A 27,659-nucleotide genomic window follows, 5' to 3' on the forward strand; every position below is an offset into this window, starting at 1 on the left:
TCAAGTATCATGAATAAGACAAGATTAACTAAATCAGAGTGTGGAATATAGATAATAGATAAGGTATGATCAAAATCATAAAGGGTGAGAAGGTATGGTAGTCACCCTCTCAGAGCAGCGGAAAAGTATTAAATCAAGTTAGTTACATATCCAAGTATCACTGGAATAATTCAAGACAAGTTAATTACAAAATCTAAGGTTCCACAAATACACCAGGGGAATGGGGCCCTATGCTAGGGTTTCTTCTATACTAATAGTAGTTTCCTCAAAAGTACGGATGAAGTAAACCCAGCGCTGCTGCTCCCGCACAACTGTAGGGCTAACCCTGGTGCGAATAATAATCCTCCTCGGCTCCAATATACGAATCCTCACCGACGCCACTACCCGGAGGGTAGTATGTGGAATCATAGTCCGTCTCATAGGAGGTGCCATCGTAATCTTCGGTACCTGGAATGTAATCTAAAACATTTGCACAAAAGGAATGAGTTCGAAGAACTCAGCAAGGAAGTTATTCCATAATTAGAAATCATACACATTTAGAACATATAATAATGCAATGTGATATGGAACATATGATGCAGATATGAGTCTAACTCTATGAATGCTGGTCTCTAAGGTAGACATGCTTTAAGTCATAGCACCGTACTTCTCTGGGTCGTCAGTCACTCTCCCATTTCCATATCTTGGGAATGCCCGGGGAAGATCGGTAAAGTCATCAAAACCATGGTAAGGGGAATCGGTCACCGCTCTCTCACATCACCATTTGGTCAAGATCTTGGCGCATGTCACAAGAAAGCCTAGCCCAATGCAAGTCATCTACTCAGTCGGTCAAGTCAGATTCAGATACGTCCATTCCTCGCCCTCGGCGATCCTTTACGGTATCCTTCACACTAGAGTCAGCGAAATCCCGGATTTCGGACTCATCAACCCTATTGGTTATCCACATATAGTAAACGGGAAGCTCTCACGTCCTCTCACGGATTGATTACCGGTCTTGAGCGCTCGTGAGCCCAAGTCTATCCATATGCAAGCCTACCAATAAATGGCCCCTTTCAGGTATCCGTAGCATGGTTTATGTCCCCTACCGGATTGTCTACCGGCCTAGAGCACCCATCCAACCATACACTACCACGGGTTGTTCGGTCTCAATGCCCTTCCGATTCGGGTCTGACACGACAAGGATGAACCTAGCCACACCACTAGACACTCCCATGTATGTCATCCAATAACTCGGGAAAGTGTCGATAGGAACCATCGGAGAATATCCCATACTATTCCCTCCGATGCCCAAGGACAGAAGTGTCAGTAGGACACCCTCCAATCCCAAGTCATACGTAAGCAATCACACATCAGATCTCATCATTTCTCATGCATCCAATGCATATTCATAATAGTACTCAAATCATGATATTGAAACGAATCATTATAAACATAAGCAAATCAAAATGATAGAGTAACACAACAATTGTACAAAGATTTAAATACTACTGTTCCAACACATATGTATCAGTATCATAATGATTGAAAGAATTTAGGGACTTCATTCTTTGAATAAAGCATAGTTCAATATTTGATGACTTATATGTTTATGGATATAACCATCCTTACCTTGGATGAGTTGATGATGAATTGAGAATACCAAGAATAGTCCAATAGAAGTGTTAAGGCCCTAAACAGACATCAATAATAAGTTAGAAAAGAAGTCGGGAAGATCGGATGTCATTCGAGTCAAAACTGACCAAGGTTGCTGTCAGCAACAACTTTGGTCGATGGTTTTGGTCGATGGTGTCACATCCTCCCAGCCGGTACCCTATCTGGCATGCCCGAGAGTGTGATCCACAGCCCGAAGATCAGGTATCGAGTAATCAACCTCCCACATAAACAATAACATAATCATGAACAATCATAATAAAAGTGCGGAAGATAAACCATAGATCCAATAAGGAAAGAATGAATCATAAATAAATCAGAATACTAGATATAATCAGAGTGTCAAACAGATAAGTAAAGTGAGGCAAAAATCCCACTCTACAACCAGCGGAAAAGTAGCTCTACATGAGAATAAACTAGACAAAATCTAATCCCAGTAGCAAGTACAATGGGTAACTAAATTATTCTCCACTTTATAGACAACATCCTTATAAGTGTAAATCTCATAAATGGCACAAGGACGCTTCCACTCGATGGTCGGACTAAGCATCGTACGGAGCATAACCACTCGCGGGATCTTCAGTGTAATTGTGGTAACCGCAATCACCTTCCTGGAGATATGCCTCTTCGCCTTGCGCTTCTTCATAGGGACCGTCATAATACTCAGTACCTGCAGGATAGTCTAACAAACATTGTACAATAAAGGAATGAGTTTCAAAGAAACTCGGTAAGGCGATTAAATCCATAATATCATAAATGGCGGGATTTGGGAACAAACATAAATGCAATATGATATGAGACAAGCAATGAATGAATGAATCTAACTCTATGTATGCAGGTCTCTATTGGCAGACATGCTTTAAGTCATAGCACCGTACTTCTTTAGGAAGGTCTCATTCACTCATCATCAGTTGGTAATGGGTCCGGCATCCCTTGGGACATTCCATGGCTGGGGGTTAAGTCACCACTCTCTCACATCACCATTGGTCTAAGTACCGGCGCATGTCAGGGTAAAACCTAGCCAAATGCAAGTCTTCTACTTAGTTACATCAAGTCAGATCCAGATATGTCCATTCCTCGTCCCTGACGATCCTTTCCGGTATCCTTCACACTAGAGTCCTCATAGTCCCTGACTACGGACTCATCAACCCTATTGATCATCCACATATGGTAAACGGGAAGCTCTCACGTCCTCTCACGGGTTGGTTACCGGTCTTGAGCGCCCGTGAGCCCAAGTCTAACCATATGCAACCCTACCAATAAATGGCCCCCACAATGTGATTCCTGTCCTCTCACGGGTTGGTTACCGGTCTTGAGCGCCCATGAATCCCCATTGCTACCACGGGTCGTTCGGTCTCAATACCCCTCGGATTAGGGTCTGACGTAACAGGACATCCTAGCCAAACACTACTAGACAATCCTAGATATGTCATCCAACAGTTTTAGGAAGGTGTCCAGAGGGCATCTCCGGAAACATCCCATAATATTCCCGTAGTAGTCCAAGGACAGAAGTGTCAAAAGGACACCTCTCCTTTCCAAACCATACTTAAGCATACACATGCATCAATTCAGATCATCACATATATGGTAACTTCATATATGGAAAGAAATCAATAATTACAATCACTTTGTATATAATTGGTAAGTAAATCATACATGAATCAATTTAAGCAATGCTACTGTAATCAAGGTTATGCAACAGTAGTATATCATTGTAAGAATCTAATTAAGGAAACATATCAATGATATTCAAATATAGAAACTAGATTCATGCTATCTATGTAATTAAGGAAATAACCATCCTTACCTTTTATAACTCGCAAAGGAATCCTAAGGAATCAAGTAAGATCTTGGCAAACTTGAGAAGAAGGTCCTAAACAAGTGTATACAACATATTAGGAAAGATCCCTAACAGAAAAGATACCAAAACATCCAACACGGACCAATTCCGGAGTTGCTTGTACTCATTGGTCGAGTGGATTGGTCGATTGGTCTAGTCGACCAATCGATCGACCAATGCGACGATAACCTAAAAAAACAGAGTTTTAAGGTATAAAATCCGAATTTGGTGGTTCAAAAGGGTACTAATCAAGGGGTAAACTACATCAGTAGTATCCTAACATAAAGGGGACCTCAAAACACTAATCCAATCAAGCCATCAAGATCCAAATTAGGAAACAAAAAGTTACCATAATTAGATCAACCATGGATCTTGATGAATTCGAAATTGAAATCAAAGACAATAACAATAGGAGGATGGATCATTGCTTCAGGTAAAGGTATCATGAAAACATACTTAGATCTTCAAGGAAATAGGCTTAAAAGCATAAATCTAAATAAGGAAACAAAACCTACCATATATGTAACTATCATGATTCATGAAGAACACATAGTATGGTAGAAGAGAACAACTAGAGATTGATAGATCATGGATCATGAAAAGAAAACACAGCAATTAGCTACTAGCATGATCAATATAGAAGATCCAAGGAGATCAGAATTCAAATCAGAAGTTTAACAAAGATTAGATCATGGTTTGATCATGATTCCTTCAAAAGCTTGCAATGATCATGGTTAAGATCATTGTTCTAGCCTCTAATCCTTAGGATGATCATGAGAGACAAGTCCAGAGATGTTTGCAACAGAGAATGCAGCATCTCCTCTACTGTCTCAACTCAAAAAGGAAAGAAAATAAGAGATAGTGGAGAAGAAGAGAGTGTAGACATACCTTTTGATGAAAAGGAAGAGTTTCGATGAAGATCCGTCAAGAAAATCACCAAGGATGCAAGGGAGATGACTTGCAGAGGTCTTTGGTTCGTTCCAAAGAGTTTGGAGGCAGCAAATACGAAGTAGACTCGAGATTGGACTTAAATAGAGCAAGCAAAACCTAATTGCCAAAGACAGCACTCATTGGTCGAGTGGATTGGTCGACTGGTCCAGTCGACCAATCGATCGACCAATCTTGCCGACAAATCCAAAACAGGGAATTGAAGGCCCGATCAAATCCAATCCTAAAGGGGTTTTGCACACATAACAAATGACTTACCTAATAAAGGGAAAAAAACCCCAAAAACCCGGAAAAGGCCCCCCCAAGTCCATCAACTAATCCGATCTTCATCAAGATTCAGTTTCCATAAATAGAACTTCATCATCAACTTTCATGGATTCAAAGCCAGACACCAAGTCCTCCACTGGGATGGCCCAAAGCTGACTTCTTACTTTACTTCGGGTCATCGGACCTACAAATAACAAGGTTTCCGGGTCAAGGTTAGGGCTGGGTTTTACAGATGGTATCGACCAAAATGATCGACCAAAATAGTCCTAGGGCAGAATACTGGATTTTGGGGATTTTTGGTCCGAAATGAGTCTTCCGGTGTTCGGATCAATATTGAATTTGGAGGCATACTTAACAACAGTAGTAGGACACTATAAATCAAGGAACTAACCCAATCCAATGGTCTAATTAAAAAGCCCCAATTTGAGCTATCAAGTTCAAGTGATAAACATCATAGTATGAGTTGGAATTGATTGCATTGATGAATAATAGCATGCAATAGTTAGAGGAACTAATAGAAATTCAATTGGAATCATATGGCAATGTTAAACATGAACATAATACACTTTATAGCTCAGTTTGATATCAAATGGTATGGTGTTAATAGGTAAATCATGGAATACATATGCTAGGCATGAGATATAAGCATTAGCATCAATGAATGGTTAAGGGAATCATGGATTGAGCATGAGTAGGCACTTGGAGTGGTGGTTGCAAGGTTGCAGCACCATTCCAAATGTCCCATCAGCAAGATGACAATAGAAAGGAGTAGAAAAATGGTAGGGTAGAGAGTGGAATGAAGAGCCTTACCTTAGTGTAGAAGATGAAGGCAAGAATCAATGATAAACTAAGTGTCTTTGATGAGATACCCTTCACACTAGCCAAGGAGCTGCTTTGGGAAGCTCTCCCCACGTTTCCAGGTGAGAAAAATGATTGCAAAAGGCTCAAGGCTCGAGGTCATATTAAATAGAAAAGGAATATTCCATGGAATCATTAACTTGGCAGATCGGGACATTTTGGTCGATGCTTTTGGTCGATGGTATCGACCAAGATGATTTCAGCAGAAAACTCAGGTTTAGAACAGCAACTTCAAGTAGGGATTTGAAAGGCTATACAAGGTCAAATTGAGTGAGGTTTTCTTCCACAATTCAATCAAGAAGTCTAGTTTCTAGGAATACCTTCGGATTGTGCACAGGAGGTCATTTGGTACATCAACCATGTTAATCTTCTCCGATGCGCAGACTTTCCTTAAACACTGACAATGCATTTAAGCAAGGGGTATCATTGTCAATGTCCATGGACTCGGTCTTCAAATCATGATCATCAATCAGGATGGTCCATAGATCTCTTCTTCCACTACTTCGGGTCCTCGGACCTGAATACAACAGTGGATCCGGGTCAGGGTCAAGGTTAGAATAGGGCTGGATATTACACAAGGAGGACAAAAGGAGAAATTCAACCAAGGTGTGGAGGAGAGACTCGGATGAGAGGAAGGAGGTAGAGAACGAATGATGGAGCTCTTGTGGAAGCAAGGAGCTGCTGGAGTTGCTGATTTGCTGAAGAAGAAAGCTGGAGCTCATGTGGAAGCATTGAAGCCTTAGTTTATTCTTGTTTTTATAACTCTATCTTCTTATTTTCTAGTCTCATGTCAATTATACTTGGTTTTATACATTTGAATTCTGTTATGGGCTAAATCTTAGCTGTGTTGGGATGATAGTAGTACCTAAACCTGAATTTTGATATGTAACTAATCATGTGTTCTTTAGTTTTATTGCAATCCACTTTATTGTTAATGAATTCAGCATGTTATATTGACTAATTTCAGTTCTTGAACCATCTTTCTTGAATGAATGTTATGATTTCATTAATTGGAAAATTAATGAAGTCTAGGTGTTTGTTGAATTGTGTGAGTTAGCATCATCTTTAATTAGGTTGTGTTAATTAGTAGGTTGGGTAGGAATACCCAATTACCTCACATTACCATTGATTGGATTGGGTTTAAATTGCATTCTTAATTCAATTCTTCATAGGAATATGCTGATGTTGATTTAGGATGCTAGCTTATGTGTATTGGAAAATACCATATTGCCATTCATTCCAAGTTCTTGATTTATCTTGGGGTTGTAGTATTGCTTTAGTATTTGTGTTTTAAAATTCAGGGGAAGGGAAACTTGATTCCTAACACACTTGTCACTCATTAAGTTTCTTAGTTTTCTTTACCTGTCATTTGGTTAATTAGTTAGACAAACACCAATCAACCTTGTTAATTTCATTTAAATCAATTTTATTTTTACATTGAAAGTTAAGGATATAATTCTCCGTGGGATCGATACTTTATCATTTATTACTTGATTGCGATACGTATACTTGCGTGATATCTTGAGATACAAGCAACAAGTTTTTGGCGCCGTTGCCGGGGAATTTTGTCTTTGATAATTAGTGTAGAAGTAAGTTTTTGTTTTATCTACTGAAATTTCTTTACTTTGATATTAGTTTCATTTTATTCTCAGGTGCTTTTACCCTTGTATGAACACGCTGCCTGATCAAGAGTTGGCACCCTTTGACATCGAAATAGAAAGGACATTTCGAGCTAGAAGAAGGGAGCAACGAGGCCTAGCAGCAGTTCCAACAATGGCTGAAGTAGTAAGAAATGGATTGAATAATAATGAGAATAATATGGCAGCTGAGGGTGATGATAGAGATAAAGCCATCAGAGCATATGATGTCCCCATGTTGCATGAGCTGAATCCAAGCATAGTACGGCCAGATATTCAAGCCTTACATTTTGAACTTAAGCCGGTGATGTTCCAAATGCTTCAAACTGTGGGACAATTCAGTGGGCTTCCAACAGAAGATCCTCATCTCCATCTTAGACTCTTCATGGAAGTAAGTGACTCTTTCAAGATACCTGGAGCAACTGAAGAGGCTTTGAGATTGAAGCTATTCCCTTATTCATTGCGGGATAGAGCAAGAGCGTGGTTGAACTCCTTACCTCCCCAATCAGTAGCTACATGGAATGACTTGGTAGAGAAGTTCTTGATGAAGTACTTTCCTCCAACAAAGAATGCCAAGCTCAGAAATGACATAACTGGTTTTCAACAGTTGGATAGTGAGTCTTTATATGAGGCATGGGAGAGGTTTAAGGAGCTCTTGCGTAAATGTCCTCATCATGGCATTCCTCATTGGATTTAGATGGAGACTTTCTACAATGGTTTAAGTGGACAAACTCGATCCATAGTGGATGCATCAGCCAATGGGGCTATATTGGCAAAGTCTTACAATGAGGCTTATGAAATTTTGGAAAGGATGGCCAACAACAACTACCAATGGCTAGCTGAAAGAGTTGCTGCAAGTAAGAGGGTGGCTGGAATTTATGAGTTGGATGCGATGGACAGCCTTAATCGCACAAGTTTCATCCCTCACTAGTGTGCTAAAATCAGAAACTTGGCTGCAACTGTACAACCACAACAAAATCCAGCAGTCTCTTGTACATATTGTGGTGGGGAGCATGTCTTTGATAGTTGTCCATCTAACCCAGAATCAGCCTACTATGTTGGTAATTTCAGCAAAGCTAATAACCCATATTCCAACACTTATAATCCTGGTTGGAGGCAGCACCCTAACTTCTCTTGGAATGGTCAAGGACGGAATGTAGGCCCATCATCTATCCCAACTAGACCTTATCAGCTTCCAAGTGCTCAACAGAAAGTGAAGATTCAGCTTATAGAACCTTCTTCATCAATTGAGCTCCTATTGAAAGAATACATGGCAAAGAATGATGCAATTATTCAGAGCCAAGCGACTTCATTGAGAAATTTGGAGAATCAAGTTGGGCAGCTAGCTAATGCTTTAAGCAACAGACCTCAAGGATCACTGCCAAGTGATACTGAAAATCCTAGGCGTGAAGGCAAAGAGCATTGCAAGGTTATTTCATTACGGAGTGGGAAACATCTAGAGCCACCTCATGTTAAGTCCAGTCAACTGAAGGAGCCTATTCCTGTCCAAGAAGAAAGGGAAAAGGAAGATCCAATGGCTGTTCAAAAGGACCAATCTGATTTTGAAAACCAAAGTGTTGAACCACCAGCTACAGTTCCATTGCAACAGGGTTCTCCAGAAAAAGTGCCTTATAAACCACCCCCCCCCTTTCCTCAAAGATTTCAAAGGCAGCAACAAAACCATCAGTTCAAGAAATTCTTGGATGTTTTGAAGGAGCTCCACATCAATATACCATTGGTAGAAGCACTTGAACAAATGCCAAATTATGTGAAATTCATGAAAGACATCCTTTCTAAAAAAAAGAGATTTGGAGAGTTTGAAACAGTAGCCATGACACAAGAGAGTAGTGCCTTCTTGCTGAACAAGCTTCCTCAAAAATTAAAGGATCCTGGGAGTTTCACCATTCCTTGTGCTATTGGAGAAAATTATATTGGGAGAGCCCTTTGTGACCTTGGAGCTAGCATTAACCTTATGCCAATGTCAATCTTCAAGAAGCTTGGTGTGGGAGAAGCAAGGCCAACTACGGTAACACTTCAGCTGGCTGATAGATCCTTAGCTCATCCTGAAGGAAAAATTGAAGATGTCTTGGTAAGAGTTGATAAGTTCATCTTCCCTGCTAATTTCATTATTCTTGATTTTGAAGCTGATAGAGATGTGCCCATCATTCTTGGAAGACCCTTCTTGGCCACTGGAAAGACTTTGATTGATGTGCATAAAGGAGAATTAACTATGAGGGTAAATGGAGAGCAAGTCACTTTCAATGTTCTCCAGGCAATGAAATCTCCAGATGAGATAGAGCAATGCTCAATGGTAGATATCATAGAGGAGCTGGTTTTAGAAGAAGTTGAGACAAAGGGTAGTAAAGATCCATTAGAGCTTTCATTAACATCTGAAATTTCACAAGTGGGTGATGAAGCAGGTAGCTACATTAAATGGTTAGATGCAAGACCAGCTGAGACATTAAGAAAGAGTGGATTTGATCCTCTTGTATTATCTGAGCATGCAATTCAATCTCCTAAGCCATCAATTGAAGAGCCTCCTGTGTTACAATTGAAGCCTCTTCCAGGACACCTTAGGTATGCCTATTTGGGTGAAGGAAAGACACTTCCAGTTATCATTTCAGCAGTGCTAATAGCAGAGCAAGAAGATATGTTAATTAAAGTGCTGAAGAAATACAGCAAAGCATTAGGATGGACCATATCAGACATCAAGGGAATTAGCCCATCAATTTGCATGCACAAAATTCTGCTGGAAGACTGCTGTAATAATTCTGTGGAGCATCAAAGGAGGTTGAATCCAATTATGAAGGAAGTGGTCAAAAAGGAAATCATTAAATGGTTAGATGTTTGGGGTGGTGTATCCAATTTCGGAGACAGACAAGTGGGTGAGTCCAGTACAATGTGTTCCCAAGAAAGGAGGAATGACAGGTTGTGGAGAATGATAATAAGGAGTTGATACCTACAAGGATAGTGAGTGGGTGGAGAATATGTATGGACTATAGGAAGCTCAACAAGGCTACAAGGAAAGATCATTTCCCTCTACCCTTCATTGATCAAATGCTTGATAGATTGGCTGGAAAAGAGTATTATTGCTTCTTAGATGGATACTCAGGGTACAATCAAATAGTCATTGCTCCTGAAGATCAACATAAGACCACTTTCACTTGCCCATATGGTACCTTTGCCTTTAGAAGAATGCCTTTTGGTCTTTGTAATGCCCCAGCCACTTTCCAAAGATGTATGATGGCCATTTTCACTGATATGGTGGAACAATTTGTAGAGGTGTTTATGGATGATTTTTCAGTTTTTGGAGAAACTTATGATGAATGTCTCACTCACTTGGCAAAAGTTCTACAGAGATGTGAAGAAACCAATTTAGTCCTCAACTGGGAAAAATGTCATTTTATGGTTAGAGAAGGGATTGTTCTTGGACACAAGGTTTCCAAACAGGGTCTAGAAGTGGATAAAGCCAAGGTTGCCATTATAGAAAAATTACCACCACCATCAAGTGTGAAAGGGATTAGAAGCTTTCTTGGACATGCTGGGTTTTATAGAAGGTTCATAAAAGATTTTTCACAAATATCTAAACCATTGTGTAGCCTTGCTTGAAAAAGAAAGCCGTTCAGCTTTAGTGAAGCATGTATGACAAGATTTTTAGAGTTGAAGAAGAAGCTAATCTCTACACCCATCATTGTGGCACCGGATTGGTCTATTCCCTTTGAGGTCATGTGTGATGCTAGTGATTGGGTTGTAGGAGCAGTTTTGGGACAGCGTAAGAATAAGGTATTCCATTCAATCTATTATGCTAGTCGGACCCTATCGGAGCACAACTGAATTACACTTGTCACCGAAAAAGAGCTCTTGGCAGTTGTGTTTGCATTTGACAAATTTAGAGCTTATCTAGTGGGGGCAAAGGTCATTGTGTTCACAGATCATTCAACCATCAAATATTTGATACACAAGAAGGATGCTAAACCAAGGCTGATTAGATGGATCTTATTGCTTCAAGAGTTCAATTTGGAGATAAAAGATAGGAAGGGGACTGAGAATCAAGTGGCTGACCATCTGTCTAGGTTGGAAAATCCAAACCAAGCAGCTGAATTTGAAATTAAAGAAGTCTTCCCTGATGAACAACTCTTTGCTGTTCCCTCTCAACACCTTGGTATGCTGATTTTGCTAATTATTTAGCCAGCGGACTTCTACCCCCTATGATGCCCACTCAACAAAGGAAGAAATTTTTACATGAGGTTAAAAGGTATTTCTGGGATGAACCATTCTTATTCAAGCTATGTGCAGATCAAATATTGAGGCGTTGTATCCCTGAGGTAGAAGTAGAGGATGTGTTGAGGCAATGCCATGACTCCCCATATGGTGGACATTATCAAGGAGATAGGACAGCAGCAAAGGTCTTGCAATCGGGGTTTTATTGGCCAAGTATGTTCAAGGATGCCTATCAATTCATTCAAAAATGTGATAGATGTCAAAGAGTGGGAAACATCTCAAAAAGGAATGAAATGCCCTTAACCAATATCTTGGAAGTAGAATTGTTTGATGTTTGGGGAATTGATTTCATGGGGCCTTTTATTCCTTCATATGGAAATCTTTACATTTTAGTAGTAGTGGACTATGTATCCAAGTGGGTGGAGGCTGCTGCTTGTTCAACTAATGATGCAAAGGTGGTTATTGACTTCATGAGAAAGAATATCTTCACTAGATTTGGTACTCCAAGAGCCATAATCAGTGATGAAGGTTCACATTTTTGCAACAAATATCTTGGAGCTCTATTGCCTAAATATGGAGTTCATCACAAAGTTGCCTCAAGCTATCACCCCCAAACAAATGGACAAGCTGAAGTTTCTAATAGACAAATCAAGTTGATTTTGGAGAAAACAGTATGCCCAATAAGGAAGGATTGGTCCATAAGGTTAGATGACTCCCTTTGGGCCCACTGGACTCGCCTACAAAACACCTTTTGGAATGTCACCATATCAACTTGTGTTTGGAAAGGCTTGCCATCTACCATTGGAACTAGAGCATAAGGCATACTGGGCAATTAAGAAATTCAATTTTGACTCTACTTTGGCTGATGAGAAGAGAATGCTACAACTCCATCAACTTGATGAATTCAGGCTCCAAGCATATGAGAATGCCAAACTCTACAAGGAGAAAGTGAAGAAATGGCATGACAAGAAAATCTTGCAAAGGGTATTTGAACCAGGTCAGCAAGTTCTGCTGTTCAACTCCAGACTCAAATTATTTCCAGGAAAGCTGAAATCAAGATGGTCAGGTCCTTTTACAATAATGACATTATTTCCACATGGAGCAGTGGAGTTGCAAGAGGGCATCTCTAACAGGAAATTTCTAGTCAATGGGCAGAGAATCAAGCATTATTGGGGAGCACCATTGGAGCGGGATAAATCTTCAATCAACCTTTAAGAGGCTTAAAAAGAAGGGAGGTCACTTAGATTTCATTATTTTTAGTTTAATTGTGTGCTATTAGTTCATTAGGTGTTGAATAAAAATAAAAAAAATAAAAAAAAATGAATGATAGATAATTTGCTAACATGTATATTTTGATGTGTAGGGAGTGTGGGGAACAAAAAGAGAGTGATTTGGTGTTTTGCCAAACTTATCATTAAATCAAACTGCTGAACAGAGCATGTTTCAATATCCAGCAAATTTCACTATCTTTGTTGTAGAGATGTGGCCACAATGCTACTACAAAGTTTTGATCCTCAGCTATGGGTCTTGCATGTTCTGTTAACACATTACATTCTCTGTTGAAACTTACATTCTGTGTTCGTTGCTATAGCAAAGTTGCAGCAAAGCTACAACAACTATTAAACCACTCACCCGACCCGGTTTCATCTCAAACCCAACCAACCCATCAAAAATACACTTCAAACTTCTATTAGACCATGCTGAACCCATACTGATTCGAACCAATTTCATTTTTTTTAAAACCCTTCTAAACCAATACCAACCCAAACCCATAAAACCTCTCATTTCAAACCAAAACAACGAAACACTCAGCTCACTTCGTCGACTCTCACGGCTCCATCGTCTCCTCCATTGCAACTCATCCTCCTCTTCTCTTCCATTTTCTGTTTTTCAAAGACTTTCACACCTCCATTTACCTACATTCACCCACCAAAGCAATCTTCTTCTTCACCGATAGCCCATCTTTCACAAAAACCCTAACTTTTTCCCCCATTCCATCCTCGAATCACTTCTCAGAGGACTACCGGTGCCGTACTGGGTTTCGGGCATGTTTTTGTGGTATTTCGACCTTCCATCTTCCCTACACCACATCAGCTAAGTGTTCTCCCCATTTCTTTTCTTTCATTCTATATTTTTGAACTTTCTGATTTGCTGTGTTTTTGTTGAATGTTCAATTTGTGGTTTGTGGGTTATGTGTTTGTTCTTATGTTGTCTTAGTGTATGTTTTCGTTAGGGTATATACAACTTTTCTTATTTGTTTAGGTGTTATTTTGGAGCTACAATCACTTGCACACACCAATACAGCATTTCTGGGTCATCGTTACCCTATGCTCATATCCTCTGTTTTTGTGCTTGCCATTTGCACCTAAAACAACATATAATTTGTTTGTTAGTGTTTGTTTTTGTTTGCTTAGTTATAGTTCATTGTTTGTTAATTGTTTGTTCTTGTTTTCTACTTTTATGGTGTCTCTGTTTTTGTTAGATAAGGTATGTTTTAGTGTTTGTTTGATTAGTTGTTGTAGTGTTTTTGTTAGCTAAGGTTTGTTTTAGTGTTTGTTTGACTTCAATAGTGGTTGTTAGGGGCCAACCTTGTGCACTCCATTCGAAATGGCCCCTAAGAAGAAGAGCAGAACAGACCCTAGTTCTAGTGCTTCAATGAGTCCCTCTTATTTTGCCTCTCCCATAGTTGAGAACCGCTTCACATCCATCTCCACCAAGAACTTTTTTCCGGAGAAGGGGTTCAAATTAAAACCCAATGAAGCACAAGTGTCACATCCTCCCAGCCGGTACCCTATCTGGCATACCCGAGAGTGTGATCCACTGCCCGAAGATCAGGTATCGAGTAATCAACCTCCCACATAAACAATAACATAATCATGAACAATAATAATAAAAATGCGGAAGATAAACCATAGATCCAAATAAGGAAAAAATGAATCATATATAAATCAGAGTACTAGATATAATCAGAGTGTCTAAAGCAGATAAGTAAAGTGAGGCAAAATCCCACTCTACAACCAGCGGAAAAGTAGTTCTAAAAGAGAATAAACAGGATAGGATCTAATCCCAGTAGCAAGTACAATGGGTAACTAAATTGTTCTCCACTTTATAGACAACATCCCTATAAGTATAAATCTCATAAACAGCACAAGGGCGCTTCCACTCAATGGTCGGACTAAGCATCGTACGGAGCATAACCACTCGCGGGATCTTCAGTGTAATTGTTGTAACCGCAATCACCTTCCCCGGAGATATGCCTCTTCTCCTTGCGCTTCTTCATAGGGGCCGTCATAATATTCAAGACTGCAAAATAGTCTAACAAACATTGTACAATAAAGGAATGAGTTTCAAAGAAACTCGGTAAAGGCAATTAAATCCATAATAACATAAATGGCGGGGGTTTCGTAACAAACATAAATGCAATATGGTATGAGACAAGCAATGAATGAATGAATCTAACTCTATATATGCTGGTCTCTATTGGCAGACATGCTTTAAGTCATAGCACCGTACTTCTTTAGGAAGGTCTCAATCACTCATCATCAGTTGGTAATGGGTCCGGCATCCCTCGGGACATTCCATGGCTGGGGGTATAGGTCACCACTCTCTCACATCACCATTGGTCTAAGTACCGGCGCATGTCAGGGTAAAGCCTAGCCAAATGCAAGTCTTCTACTTAGTTACATCAAGTCAGATCCAGATACGTCCATTCCTCGTCCCTGACGATCCTTTCCGGTATCCTTCACACTAGAGTCCTCATAGTCCCTGACTACGGACTCATCAACCCTATTGATCATCCACATATGGTAAACGGGAAGCTCTCACGTCCTCTCACGGGTTGGTTACCGGTCTTGAGCGCCCGTGAGCCCAAGTCTAACCATATGCAACCCTACCAATAAATGGCCCCCACAATGTGATTCCTGTCCTCTCACGGGTTGGTTACCGGTCTTGAGCGCCCATGAATCCCCATTGCTACCACGGGTCGTTCGGTCTCAATACCCCTCCGATTAGGGTCTGACATAACGGAACATCCTAGCCAAACACTACTAGACAGTACTAGATATGTCATCCAACAGTTTAGGAAGGTGTCCAGAGGGCATCTCCGGAAACATCCCATAATATTCCTGTAGTAGTCCAAGGACAGAAGTGTCAAAAGGACACCTCTCCTTTCCAAACCATACTTAAGCATACACATGCATCAATTCATATCATCACATATATGGTAACTTCATATATGGAGAGAAATCAATAATTACAATCAACTTGTATATAATTGGTAAGTAAATCATACATGAATCAATTAATCATAAACAAGTAATGCTACTGTAATCAAGGTTATGCAACAGTAGTATATCATTGTAAGAATCTGATTAAGGAAACAACTCAATGATATTCAAATATAGAAACTAGATTCATGCTATCTATGTAATTAAGGAAATAACCATCCTTACCTTTTATAACTCGCAAAGGAATCCTAAGAAATCAAGTAAGATCTTGGAAAACTTGAGAAGAAGGTCCTAAACAAGTGTATACAACATATTAGGAAAGATCCCTAACAGAAAAGATACCAAAACATCCAACACAGACCAATTCTGGAGTTGCTGTACTCATTGGTCGAGTGGATTGGTCGACTGGTCCAGTCGACCAATCAGTCGACCAATGCAGACAGTAGCCTAAAAAAAACAGAGTTTTAAGATATAAAATCCGAATTTGGTGGTTCAAAAGGGTACTAATCAAGGGGTAAACTACATCAGTAATATCCTAACATATAGGGGACCTCAAAACACTAATCGAATCAAGCCATCAAGATCCAAATTAGGAAACAAAAAGTTACCATAATTAGATCAACCATGGATCTTGAAGAATTCAAGATAGAAATCAAAGACAAGAACAATAGGAGAATGGATCATTGCTTCAAGTAAAGGTATCATGAAAAACATACTTAGATCTTCAAGGAAATAGGCTTAAAAGCATAAATCTAAATAAGGAAATAAAACCTACCATATATGTAACTATCATGATTCATGAAGAAAACATGGTATGGTAGAAGAGAAACAACTAGAGATTGATAGATCATGGATCATGAAAAGAAAACACAACAATTGACTACTAACATGATCAATATAGAAGATCCAAGGAGATCAGAATTCAAATCAGAAGTTAAACAAAGACTAGATCATGGTTTGATCATGATTCCTTCAAAAGCTTGCAATGATCATAGTTAAGATCATTGTTTTAGCCATTAATCCTTAGGATGATCATGAGAGACAAGTCCAGAGATGTTTGCAACAGAGAATGCAGCATCTCCTCTACTGTCTCAACTCAAAAAGGAAAGAAAAACAGAGATGGAGGAGAAGAAGAGAGTGTAGACATACCTTTGATGCAAAAGAAAGAGTTTTGACGAAGATCCGTCAAGAAAATCACCAAGGATGCAAGGGAGATGACTTGCAGAGGTCTTTGGTTCGTTCCAAAGAGTTTGGAGGCAGCAAATACGAAGTAGACTCGAGATTTGACTTAAATAGAGCAAGCAAGACCTAAATGCCAAAGACAGCACCCATTGGTCGAGTGGATTGGTCGAGTGGTCCAGTCGACCAATGCAGACAGCAATTCCAAAACAGGGAATTGAAGGCCCAGATCAAATCCAATCCTAAAGGAGTTTTGCACACATAACAAGTGACTTACCTAATAGGTAGAAATGCCTTCAAACCAAGATAGAGAGCACTCCAAGTCCATCAACTAATCCGATCTTCATCAAGATTCAATTTCCATAAATAGAACTTCATCATCAACTCTCATGGATTCAAAGCCAGACACCAAGTCCTCCACTGGGATGGCCCAAAGCTGACTTCTTACTTTACTTCGGGTCACTGGACCTACAAATAACAAGGTTTCCGGGTCAAGGTTAGGGCTGGGTTTTACAACAAGCCTTTCCATTCATCCCATCCATTATAGCTAGGCATCATTGGGAACAATTTTGCACCCATCCTGGTGCCTACATCCCTTCCCTAGTCTACGAATTTTATGCCAATCTCACTGCCCCATCTCAGGATCAAGTCTATGTTAGGGGGATGCACATACCTATAGATGGACCATCCATTAATGCCTATTATGCATTGGGCAATGTGGAGGATGAGCACAATGCCTATCTTGCTTCAACAGATCCAACTGCCATGCATAACATTATCCAGACTTTATGTTCTCATGGCACGGAGTGGTCCTCCTCCACCCAAGGTGCATTAACTATTGCCCGCCACACCTTGCAACCGGCAGCCAAAATTTGGTACCATTTTTTACAGACCCACTTGATGCACTCCACGCATAGTCAGACTGTTTCAGTGGATAGACCTTTGCTCCTCCACTCTATTTTGGAAGGGCGTCGGGTTAATGTGGGTCATCGCATTCATGAGGCCATTTGTGCTTGTCTTTGCTAGGCGGGGTGGTAGTTTAGCTTTTCCCCGTTTAATTACTCGCTTTATGTTTGGCTAACCATGTTGATGTGCAGGCTTCGATGTCCATACACTCAACAAATGTGCCATTACACACTTCAGTATCACTCGCATGCTTACACCTAGTTCAGCTCCCCCTTCCAGTGCACCACAACCTGCTACAGCATCAGCCATTCCTCCCACTTCTTCTACCTCTGGTGCTCCATCCTCTAGTTACACTCAATTGGAACAGTGCCTCAGTCAAGTAGAAGCCACCCAATTTCAAATGATGTTGGAACATCAAATCTCTCGTGACCTCTTCCTTGGTTATATGCGTTATGTGGCTGCCCGTGATCGCGCCCTTGAGTCTAACTTAAGGATGAATAGCAACCGGTTCCAATCTTTTCCAGCTTTTCCCAACTACCTCTTCGCTAATCCTTGGGGCCAAGATGGGAACTACATTCCTAATATAGATGAGGAGGATGAAGCTGAAGTGCTGCCAAGCTGCCGATGATGAGTTCCATTCATTCGATGATGATGATGAGGCCTAGCTTGTTCAGGGAAGTTCTGTTCTCTCTCTTCTTTTACTGTGTTTTCCTTTTATTACCTTACTTTTTTTTCCTTTCTTTCGCTGTGAGGACACTACTCATCTTTAGTTTGGGGGTAAGTTTTGCAATGTTCCAATAATTGCATATGTTATCTTCATGATATGGATGTCCCCGATGCTAATTCTTTTAATTTTCTTTTTTTTTTTTTTTTTTGTTGACTGTGTAGCTGTTTTGGGTAGATGTTTTGTGTAATTAATCTGGCTTTTCATGAAATTTGGATGATTGTTAAGTAATGTGAATGTCAGTGCCTCTTACTCTGGTTTTGTTGGAAATCTTAGCACAATTTTGCTATAATGATCTGATGTCTGCATTTACTCATGTTTGTGATGCCATACTATTGATGCACCAAGTGATGTTTCAAGCTCTAGAGAACCTGGGGAAAGCTGGATCAATGTGAGAGTTTTTAGGATTTTAGAATTGGTTAAATGAGAACCTCAAGACTTACACATTAGGGATCCCCATTTGGTTGTTTCCAAGAACTTTGTGCATTGTGAATATTGATTGAGGTTTGACCCCTTCCCTTCCCTAAAAGAATAATGCTCCGCTGATTTGGGTTGCCTAGTAACCAAGAATCTGCATGTAACCCATGTGTATTTTTGACGTCAACAGTGGCTCGAAATATGAGCATTAAAAAAAAAAAAAAAAAAAAAAAAAGAGAATAATGTTCCGCTGTTTTGGGCAGCTTAGTAACCAGGAATATGCATGTAACCCATGTGTATTTTTGACGTCAACAGTGGCCCGAAATATGAGCATGCAAGGCACTCTTGTTTGTGATCTTGTTGAGTAACCGGGTATCTTCATCACAAATGAGCGATATTTGCGTAGAAAGGCAAGATGACAACATAAAAAAAAAAAAAAAAAAAAAAAAAATTCATAAATAATAAGTTTGGGGGTCAAATGCTCAAAAGAGTATGAAACAAGTTCTTGGGGTTGTAAAAAGATATGGATTCCTAATTACTGGAGAGGTAATCATTTGGTCAACATATTAGATCAATGAACTAAACTTGATGACCATGATTCAGCTATACTAGGGTGATCCGGGGCAAGATCCTTAACTTTCACACACACACTTGAGAGCATCCCGATGAGTAAAGTATGACATCTAAGTGTTATTGGCCAGATGTGTTGGATCTGAAAATTTAGAAAAAGATTGAGAGGCAACTTCTGTCTAAGACTCATCCTATTGCATGCTTAAGCCAGGTTATTTGCTTTTCTTTTCTTTTGATTTCCTCATGCTTTCATTAGTAGTTAGTTGTTGTTTTCATTTGTCTTTATTGCTCGAGGTCAAGCAATGTCTTAAGTTTGGGGGTGTGATAACTCTATGAAATAGAGTTAAGATTTATAACTTTTATACTTGAGATGGCTTGATTTAGGAGTATTTTGTCTTTGTTTTAGTGATAGTATTCATTAGGTGTTGTTTTATTTAGTCTCAACATGTTGAATTTTGTTTAGTTCATTTTTGTCACATTGCATGAATTTCCCTTCTTTTTATGGATGAATTTGACTGTTTCTCTTTCTCTTGAACATGTAGGTGAAGATTCATAATAGAAGAACATGTCCTCTAACTTTGTTGTAGAGTTGTTGCTGCATTGCTACAACAACGGAGCAGAATATTCTCAGATCCAATTCAAATGGAATTGACCAAAAAGGGCTAACTTAAGTGGACTAAATTCTTGTAAATACATGATGGTTTTCAGCCCTTGATCTTAGGAGGAAGGTTCTAATCCTATGGCCAGAATCTAACCTAATGATTGAAGACATTTATGGAAGAAAGAGAAGAGAGGCAAGGAGGACAAAAGGATAAATTCGACCAAGGAGTGGAGGAGAGACTCGGCTGAGAGGAAGGAGGTAGAGAACGAATGCTAGAGCTCTTGTGGAAGCAAGGAACTGCTGGAGTTGCTGATTTGCTGAAGAAGAAAGCTGGAGCTGATGTGGAAGCATTGAAGCCTTAGTTTATTCTTGTTTTTATAACTCTATCTTCTTATTTTCTAGTCTCATGTCAATTATTATTGGTTTTATGCATTTGAATTCTGTTATGGGCTAAATCTTAGCTGTGTTGGGATGATAGTAGTACCTAAACCTGAATTTTGATATGTAACTAATCATGTGTTCTTTAGTTTTATTGCAATCCACTTTATTGTTAATGAATTCAGCATGTTATATTGACTAATTTCAGTTCTTGAACCATCTTTCTTGAATGAATGTTATGATTTCATTAATTGGAAAATTAATGAAGTCTAGGTGTTTGTTGAATTGTGTGAGTTAGCATCATCTTTAATTAGGTTGTGTTAATCAGTAGGTTGGGTAGGAATACCCAATTACCTCACATTACCATTGATTGGATTGGGTTTAAATTGCATTCTTAATTCAATTCTTCATAGGAATATGCTGATGTTGATTTAGGATGCTAGCTTATGTGTATTGGAAAATACCATATTGCCATTCATTCCAAGTTCTTGATTTATCTTGGGGTTGTAGTATTGCTTTAGTATTTGTGTTTTAAAATTCAGGGGAAGGGAAACTTGATTCCTAACACACTTGTCACTCATTAAGTTTCTTCCATTGCTCAAATCTACATTTTAGTTCCTTAGTTTTCTTTACCTGTCATTTGGTTAATTAGTTAGACAAACATCAATCAACCTTGTTAATTTCATTTAAATCAATTTTATTTTTACATTGAAAGTTAAGGATATAATTCTCCGTGGGATCGATACTTAACTTATCATTTATTACTTGATTGCGATACGTATACTTGCGTGATATCTTGAGATACAAGCAACAGGTATTACGCGGTTTGGTGCATCAAATCGGGGTCGAACAAGGACCAAGGCGTAATACCCAGTCGGGAAGGCTAATGAGAGGTTCCAGGACATTACGAGGAGCCCGACATCCAAGGCGTATCCCAAGAGTAAAAAATACTCGGGAACAAAGGGAAATACATCCCGATCGTAGCAAGCGCCAAACCACGCCCAATGGGACAAGGATCAGTGCTTTAGAGCGCATCTCGTTGCCGCCTAAAACAGCATCCTTGCCCCCTAGGAATCGTCGGGAGGGGGTCGAGGAGATCGTGGATAAAGAAGAGGAAGGGGAGAGCCAACCCCGACCTTCAAAGTCGAGAATTTCGACATCCCGGGCACCCTCCCAAAGGAAGGAGGCTACAACTCCTCGTTCGAGGGGGGAACATGTCGAATCTGATGAGGACGGTGCAAGGCAGAACCGGCTACGAAGGCAAGTAGCAGAGGTCGAACGAAAGTTGGAGGATTGGGATCGTGACGAAGATCTTGATGTGGTAGACCGGGAGCCGTTCTCGGATGAGATCATGAACATGCCTCTCCCTAGAAATTTTATCATGCCAACCTTCACCCATTTTGAAGGGAAAACAAATCCAAAGGAGCATATCAGTTACTTCAAGTCAGTAATGACCGTACTAGGCCGGGAGGATGAATTGCTTTGCAGAACGTTTCCAGCGTCACTCAAGGGCCTAGCCATTAAATGGTTCAGCAGTCTACGACTGGCATCAATAAATAATTTCCGGGAGTTGGCCCAGAAATTCATAGCCCGATTCCGCAGCGCGATCGGGAGTAAAAAGACATCCAATAGTCTCTTTGGCATACGACAAGGACGGAATGAGTCTATTCGGGATTATCTGAAAAGATTCGACGAGGTTGCCATCGAGATCGAGGAGCTTGATGATCAAGTTGCGTACAGTGCGCTTTGGAGTGGCATCACGCACCAAAGACTTCTGGAAGTCTTGTTAACGGACAAGCCAAGAACATACGGGATGCTGTTACGCAGGTGTCAGAAGCAAGCCAGTGTCTATGAAGTGATAAACGCCCGAGTCAAAGCAGATCGGGACAAAAGGTCAGATCGGGACGTAGACAAACCTTCCCCGGGTGACAAGAATCAGAGATCAAAAAGTAGATGGAAGCGTGACCAAGAAAGAATGAGCTATACTGTCAGAAATCTTGATGAACATTCGGGATAAAAACTCGTTGAAGTGGCCCGGAAAGATACGTGCACCACCAGAGGATCGGGATATGACAAAATACTGTCGATTCCACCAAGATTACAGCCACCACACGGATGGCTATCGGAATCTAAAGTTTGAAATAGAGAAACTAATTCAACAGGGAAAGCTGGGTCAGTATGTAAAGCAATCGGGAAAGAACAGAGCACACTCACTCGCGTCAAAAAAGAGAGGTTGATCCTCTAGTCCGAAAGAAGCTGTCAAAAGGGCAGATAAGGGGAAGGAAAAGGTGGATAGGGAAGAAACGCCCGTGTACATAATCATGGGAGGTCCGACAGTAGAATCAATCAGGAAGGCGAAACAAAAGGCTTGGTTCGTGGGGGTGGTACACCTGCCTAAAAAAAGACAGAATCCAACATGCCCCGAACCAATAACTTTTACGGATGCGGACCTAGATGGTGTTGTATCGCCACATGATGATGCAATCATCATAAAAGTCAAAATAGCCAATCGGGAGGTTCACCGAGTTTTGGTGGATACAGGGTCATCTGTTGACCTAATCTCGTACGACGCTTTCAAAAGGTTGAAATTGTCCGATGATTTGTTGACCCCTTCGTCAACACCATTGTATGGTTTCGCATGATCTTCCGCAGTGGCAGAAGGAACGATCCACTTGGATCTCAAAGTCGGGAAGTCACCCCGAGATACCTTGGTTCGGGTAAATTTCATGGTCGTAAAGGAGCTATCGGCATACAATGTCATTTTGGGACAACCAACATTGAATGCGCTTGAAGCAGTCGTATCTCCTAGGCATATGAAGTTAAAGTTCCCGATCGAAGCTAGAGTCGGGGAGTGTTGTTCAGATCAATCGGCTTCCCGCCAATGCTATACAAATTACTTGAAGGAAAAACGTAAACCAAAAAATTCGGGAGCAGCCATGAACGTCGAAGTTCGGGACGATCGTGATGAGGAAAGCATGCAGCGGGCAGAGCCCGTAGAAAAATTGGAAAGGATACAGCTAAGTCAATCTCTCCCCGACCAAGGGACGTTTATTGGCACAGAGCAACCAGAAGATTTCAAGAAGGAGCTTACTCGGTTCTTGTGTGATCATGCAGATATCTTTGCATGGTCGGCAAATGACATGCCCGGGATAGATAGGCGGGTAGCAGAGCACAAACTCTGGATACAGAAGGAAGCTACCCCGGTCATCCAAAGATGAAGGAATTTCGCGATAGAAAAACATGAAGCAATCAGGGTCGAGGTGGAAAAATTGGAAAGGTCGGGTTTCATAGAACCAATTGAATGCCCAACCTGGCTGGCCAATGTAGTTATGGTTAAGAAGGCGAACGGGAAATGGAAAATGTGTACCGACTACACGGATTTGAACAAAGCCTGCCCTAAAGATTGTTATCCCCTCCCAAGGATTGATCTTTTGATCGATGCCACTGCTGGCCACGAAGTCCTCAGTTTCATGGATGCGTACTCGGGATATAACCAGATTCTAATGAGTCGGGAGGATGAAAAACACACTTCCTTTATGACCGATCGGGAAAGTTATTATTACCGAGTGATGCCGTTCGGGTTGAAAAATGCAGGGGCAACTTATCAGAGAGCTGTCAATAAAATTTTTCAACGGCAGATTGGGCGGAACATGGAGGTTTACGTAGACGACATGCTCGTAAAGAGTTTGGCTCGGGCAAGGCATTTGACTGACTTAGAAGAGACGTTTGATGTACTTAGAACGTACCAAATGCGCCTGAACCCTGAAAAATGCGCTTTTGGGGTTTCCTCGGGTTCATGGTTTCTCAAAGAGGAATCGAGGCTAACCCAGAAAAGATCAAAGCACTAATCGAGATGGCACCACCCGTTACTATAAAAGAAATCCAGTGTTTGACCGGGAGGGTAGCCGCTTTAAACCATTTCATATCCCAAGCAGGAGAAAAGTGCAACACGTTCTTCAAAGCTTTGAAAACTACGTCAAGCTCGGGAACAATCATTTGGACACAGGAATGCCAACGGGCTTTTGATCATCTTATAACATATCTCGGGACAACACCTGTCTTGGCCCGACCCCTAGCCGGGGAAACTCTTACGGTTTATCTTGCAATTTCGCCAACGACAGTCAGTGCAGTGCTGGTCAGAGGAGACACCATTCAGAACCCGGTCTATTATGTGAGCCATGTGCTTATAGATGCTGAGACGCGGTACCCGGACGTGGATAAGCAGGCGTTGGCGCTTCTGGTGGCATCACGAAAACTAAGGCCCTACTTCCAATCACATCCGATAATAGTCCCGACTAATTTTCCACTGAAGAAAATACTTCAAAGGCCTGATGTGGCAGGAAGGATGGTCGAGTGGTCGGTGGAGCTTAGCGAGTACCAGATCGAGTTCAGACCGAGGACGGCCATAAAAGCTCAGGTACTGGCCGACTTTGTTGTCGAAAGCACTCTACCGCAGAGGAACGACCAAATGTCAACGGCTGGAGTATCCGACTTGTGGATTCTGCACGTTGATGGTTCGAGCAATATTTCAGGATCGGGAGCAGGCTTGACCCTCTGTAGTCCCGAGAACTTCACCATTAGCTATGCTATAAGGTTTAAATTCCCAGCCTCAAACAATGAAGCAGAATACGAAGCTGTCATAGCAGGCTTACGAGTGGCCCGAGCCCTCAGAGTTCGGGAGTTAGAAGTGAGAAGTGATTCTCAACTGATTGTCAATCAAATCAAGGGGGAATATGAATCAAAGGATGAAAGAATGGCTAAGTATTTGGTCAAGGTTGGACAGTTCCAAGCTTTCTTTGAGTGGGTAACATACCGACAAATACCTAGAAAAGAAAATGAAAACGCGGACGAACTCTCCCGATTGTCAATGGCAAACTACAAAAACCTGGACTCGGCGGTTTACATTGAAGAACTAAGCAGCCCGAGCATCCAGGAGGTAGAGACCTTTGAGATCAATAAGGAACCAGACTGGACTACACCTTTGATTACGTATATTCGGGACGACCTTCTCCCGACTGATCCTAAGGAAGCAAAAAGAGTCCGGAATAAGGCCGCTCGATTCACCATGGTTGGGGACCAGCTGTATAGGAGGTCGTTCACGAATCCTCTCTTGAGATGTGTTGGGCCATCCCGAGCAAGCTATGCCCTAGCTGAGATCCACGAGGGGATATGTGGTGCACATATGGGCGGGAAGGCGTTGGCACAAAAGGTATTAAGGTCGGGTATATTCTGGCCTACAGTACAAAAGGACGCGATTGAGTATGTCCGCAAATGCGAATGATGCCAGAAACACGCTAATATCCCGAAGTTACCAGCAGTCCCCATGATGTTTGTCTCAAACCCGACACCATTTGCGATGTGGGGAATGGAACTTGTTGGGAAACTACCAAAAGCTCCCAAGAATCGGGAGTATATGGTGGTTGCAATAAATTACTTCACAAAATGGGTTGAGGCTGAACCGTTATCTTCCATCACAGAGAAACAGATGGAAAAGTTTTTTGAAGAAAAGATAATATATAGATTCGGCATACCCCGGATCTTGGTGACAGACAATGGCAAACAATTTGAAGGCGCAGGGTTCAAATCCTTCTGTATGAGATACCATATAGAACATCGATTCGCCTCGGTTGCCTACCCTCAGAGCAATGGGCAAGTGGAAGTCACCAACAGGACACTTCTCGATGGGATCAAGAAAAGATTGGAGGATAATCGGGCAATGTGGGTCGAGGAACTCCCGAGTGTCCTCTGGTCATACAGAACTACGGTGCGAACCCCGATTGGCGAAACTCCTTTTTGTTTAGCCTATGGAACTGAAGCCTTAGCTCCCGTAGAAGTATTGGTTGGATCGTTGCGATATGATGTATTTGATGAGGGACAGAATGACCAGGGCCTAAGGGAGAATTTAGATCTTGTGCAAGAAGTCCGAACTAGAGCACAACAAAAAAATCTGTTGTATCAAAGGAGAGCAGCACAACACTACAATTCTCGGGTTAAGAACAGAAGATACCGGTCGGGAGATCTGGTTTTGAGACGTACTGGGGCTTCAGATTCGAGAAATCAAGGAAAGCTAGCTCCAACGTGGGAAGGACCTTACCTGGTAGAAAAAGAAACAAGGCTGGGATCATACCGACTGAAAGATGTGGAGAGTGGAAAACCCATCGATCGTTCATGGAATTCCACCAATTTAAGAAAGTTCTACCAATAACCCTTATCGGAATTGGGTCTGTCCCGTTTATGCCTACGTCTCTTACAAGGCCATATCTTTTGAGAAGATATAATAAATTCGGGTGCATCCCGTTTACATTTGCCCTTTTTAAATTCGGGTCCATCCCGTTTACATAATGCCTTTTTGAAGGAACTTACATCTTTTCTTAAAAAGATACAAGTCATACGGGTCACACCCGATTGGCTAATTACTCCTTTTTGAAGGAACTTACATCTTTTTCTTAAAAAGATACAAGTCATTCGGGTCACACCCGATTGTCTAATTACTCCTTTTTAAAGGACTTACATCTTTTCTTAAAAGATACAAGTCATTTGGGTCACACCCGATTGATTAATTACTCCTTTTTGAAGGAACTTACATCTTTTTCTTAAAAAGATACAAGTCATTCGGGTCACACCCGATTGACTAATTACCCTTTTTAAAGGAACTTACATCTTTTCTTAAAAAGATACAAGCCATTCGGGTTACACCCGATTGTCTAATTACTCCTTTTTAAAGGGACATCTCTTAAGAGATACAAGTCACTTGGGTCTATCTCGTTGATCCGCAGAGGGAAGCCGTTTGGTCACTTTTGTGCAACAAAAAATAGAGGAATACTTGATTCATTCATAAAAGGATTACAGTATTTAAGGTCGGAACAAAAAGGAAAATCAAAAGGATTACAGTATCTAAGTCTCAACAAGTCTTAGTCAATCTTCACAGAAGGACTCCCGGGAAGATCTTCTCCAGTAGCTGGTTCAATCGCGCCTTCAAGAGACTCCAGCATACCTGCGGTATCAGCAGGGGAACCTTGGCCCTCTTCCTCTCCCCGATCTGGTTCATCTTGTAGCTCACTAACCTCTTCTTGAGCTGTTGCTTCTTCGTTTTCACCCTCCCCTCCTACTTCATCCTCGGGAGAAGGTTGGGGAAGAGGATCAATATAATCCATCGCATCGGGAAAAGGGAAGACTTCAAGTTTGGGGAGACCTTCGGGACGGGGGCGATTGAGCTCATCGTAAACCTGAGGGTCCA

The 27,659-nt window shown here is 41.0% G+C and overlaps 2 protein-coding genes and 1 non-coding gene across 3 annotated transcripts; 2 read left to right on the top strand and 1 right to left on the bottom strand.

The window, feature by feature from the left end:
• Nucleotides 1–7,774: 7,774 nt before the first annotated feature.
• Nucleotides 7,775–7,881, bottom strand: LOC149020780 (small nucleolar RNA R71). The gene has a single exon (XR_016172569.1). It is a non-coding gene; the product is annotated as a small nucleolar RNA R71 (small nucleolar RNA).
• Nucleotides 7,882–9,031: 1,150 nt separating this feature from the next.
• On the top strand, nt 9,032–18,360 carry LOC149020781 (uncharacterized). Its single transcript, XM_089147410.1, has 7 exons — nt 9,032–10,128; nt 10,269–10,757; nt 11,094–11,362; nt 11,497–11,634; nt 11,743–12,092; nt 12,208–12,418; nt 17,924–18,360. Exons 1-7 carry the CDS (start codon nt 9,032–9,034, stop codon nt 18,358–18,360), a joined length of 2,991 nt encoding a protein of 996 aa, XP_089003536.1.
• Nucleotides 18,361–24,218: 5,858 nt separating this feature from the next.
• On the top strand, nt 24,219–25,703 carry LOC149020782 (uncharacterized). Its single transcript, XM_089147411.1, has one exon. It carries the CDS (start codon nt 24,219–24,221, stop codon nt 25,701–25,703), a length of 1,485 nt encoding a protein of 494 aa, XP_089003537.1.
• Nucleotides 25,704–27,659: the final 1,956 nt, after the last annotated feature.

The sequence above is a fragment of the Hakea prostrata genome, chromosome 3 (assembly GCF_041222555.1).
Source record: "Hakea prostrata isolate BN-2017 chromosome 3, UWA_Hpros_2, whole genome shotgun sequence".
In the NCBI taxonomy this organism is placed as follows: Eukaryota; Viridiplantae; Streptophyta; class Magnoliopsida; order Proteales; family Proteaceae; genus Hakea; species Hakea prostrata.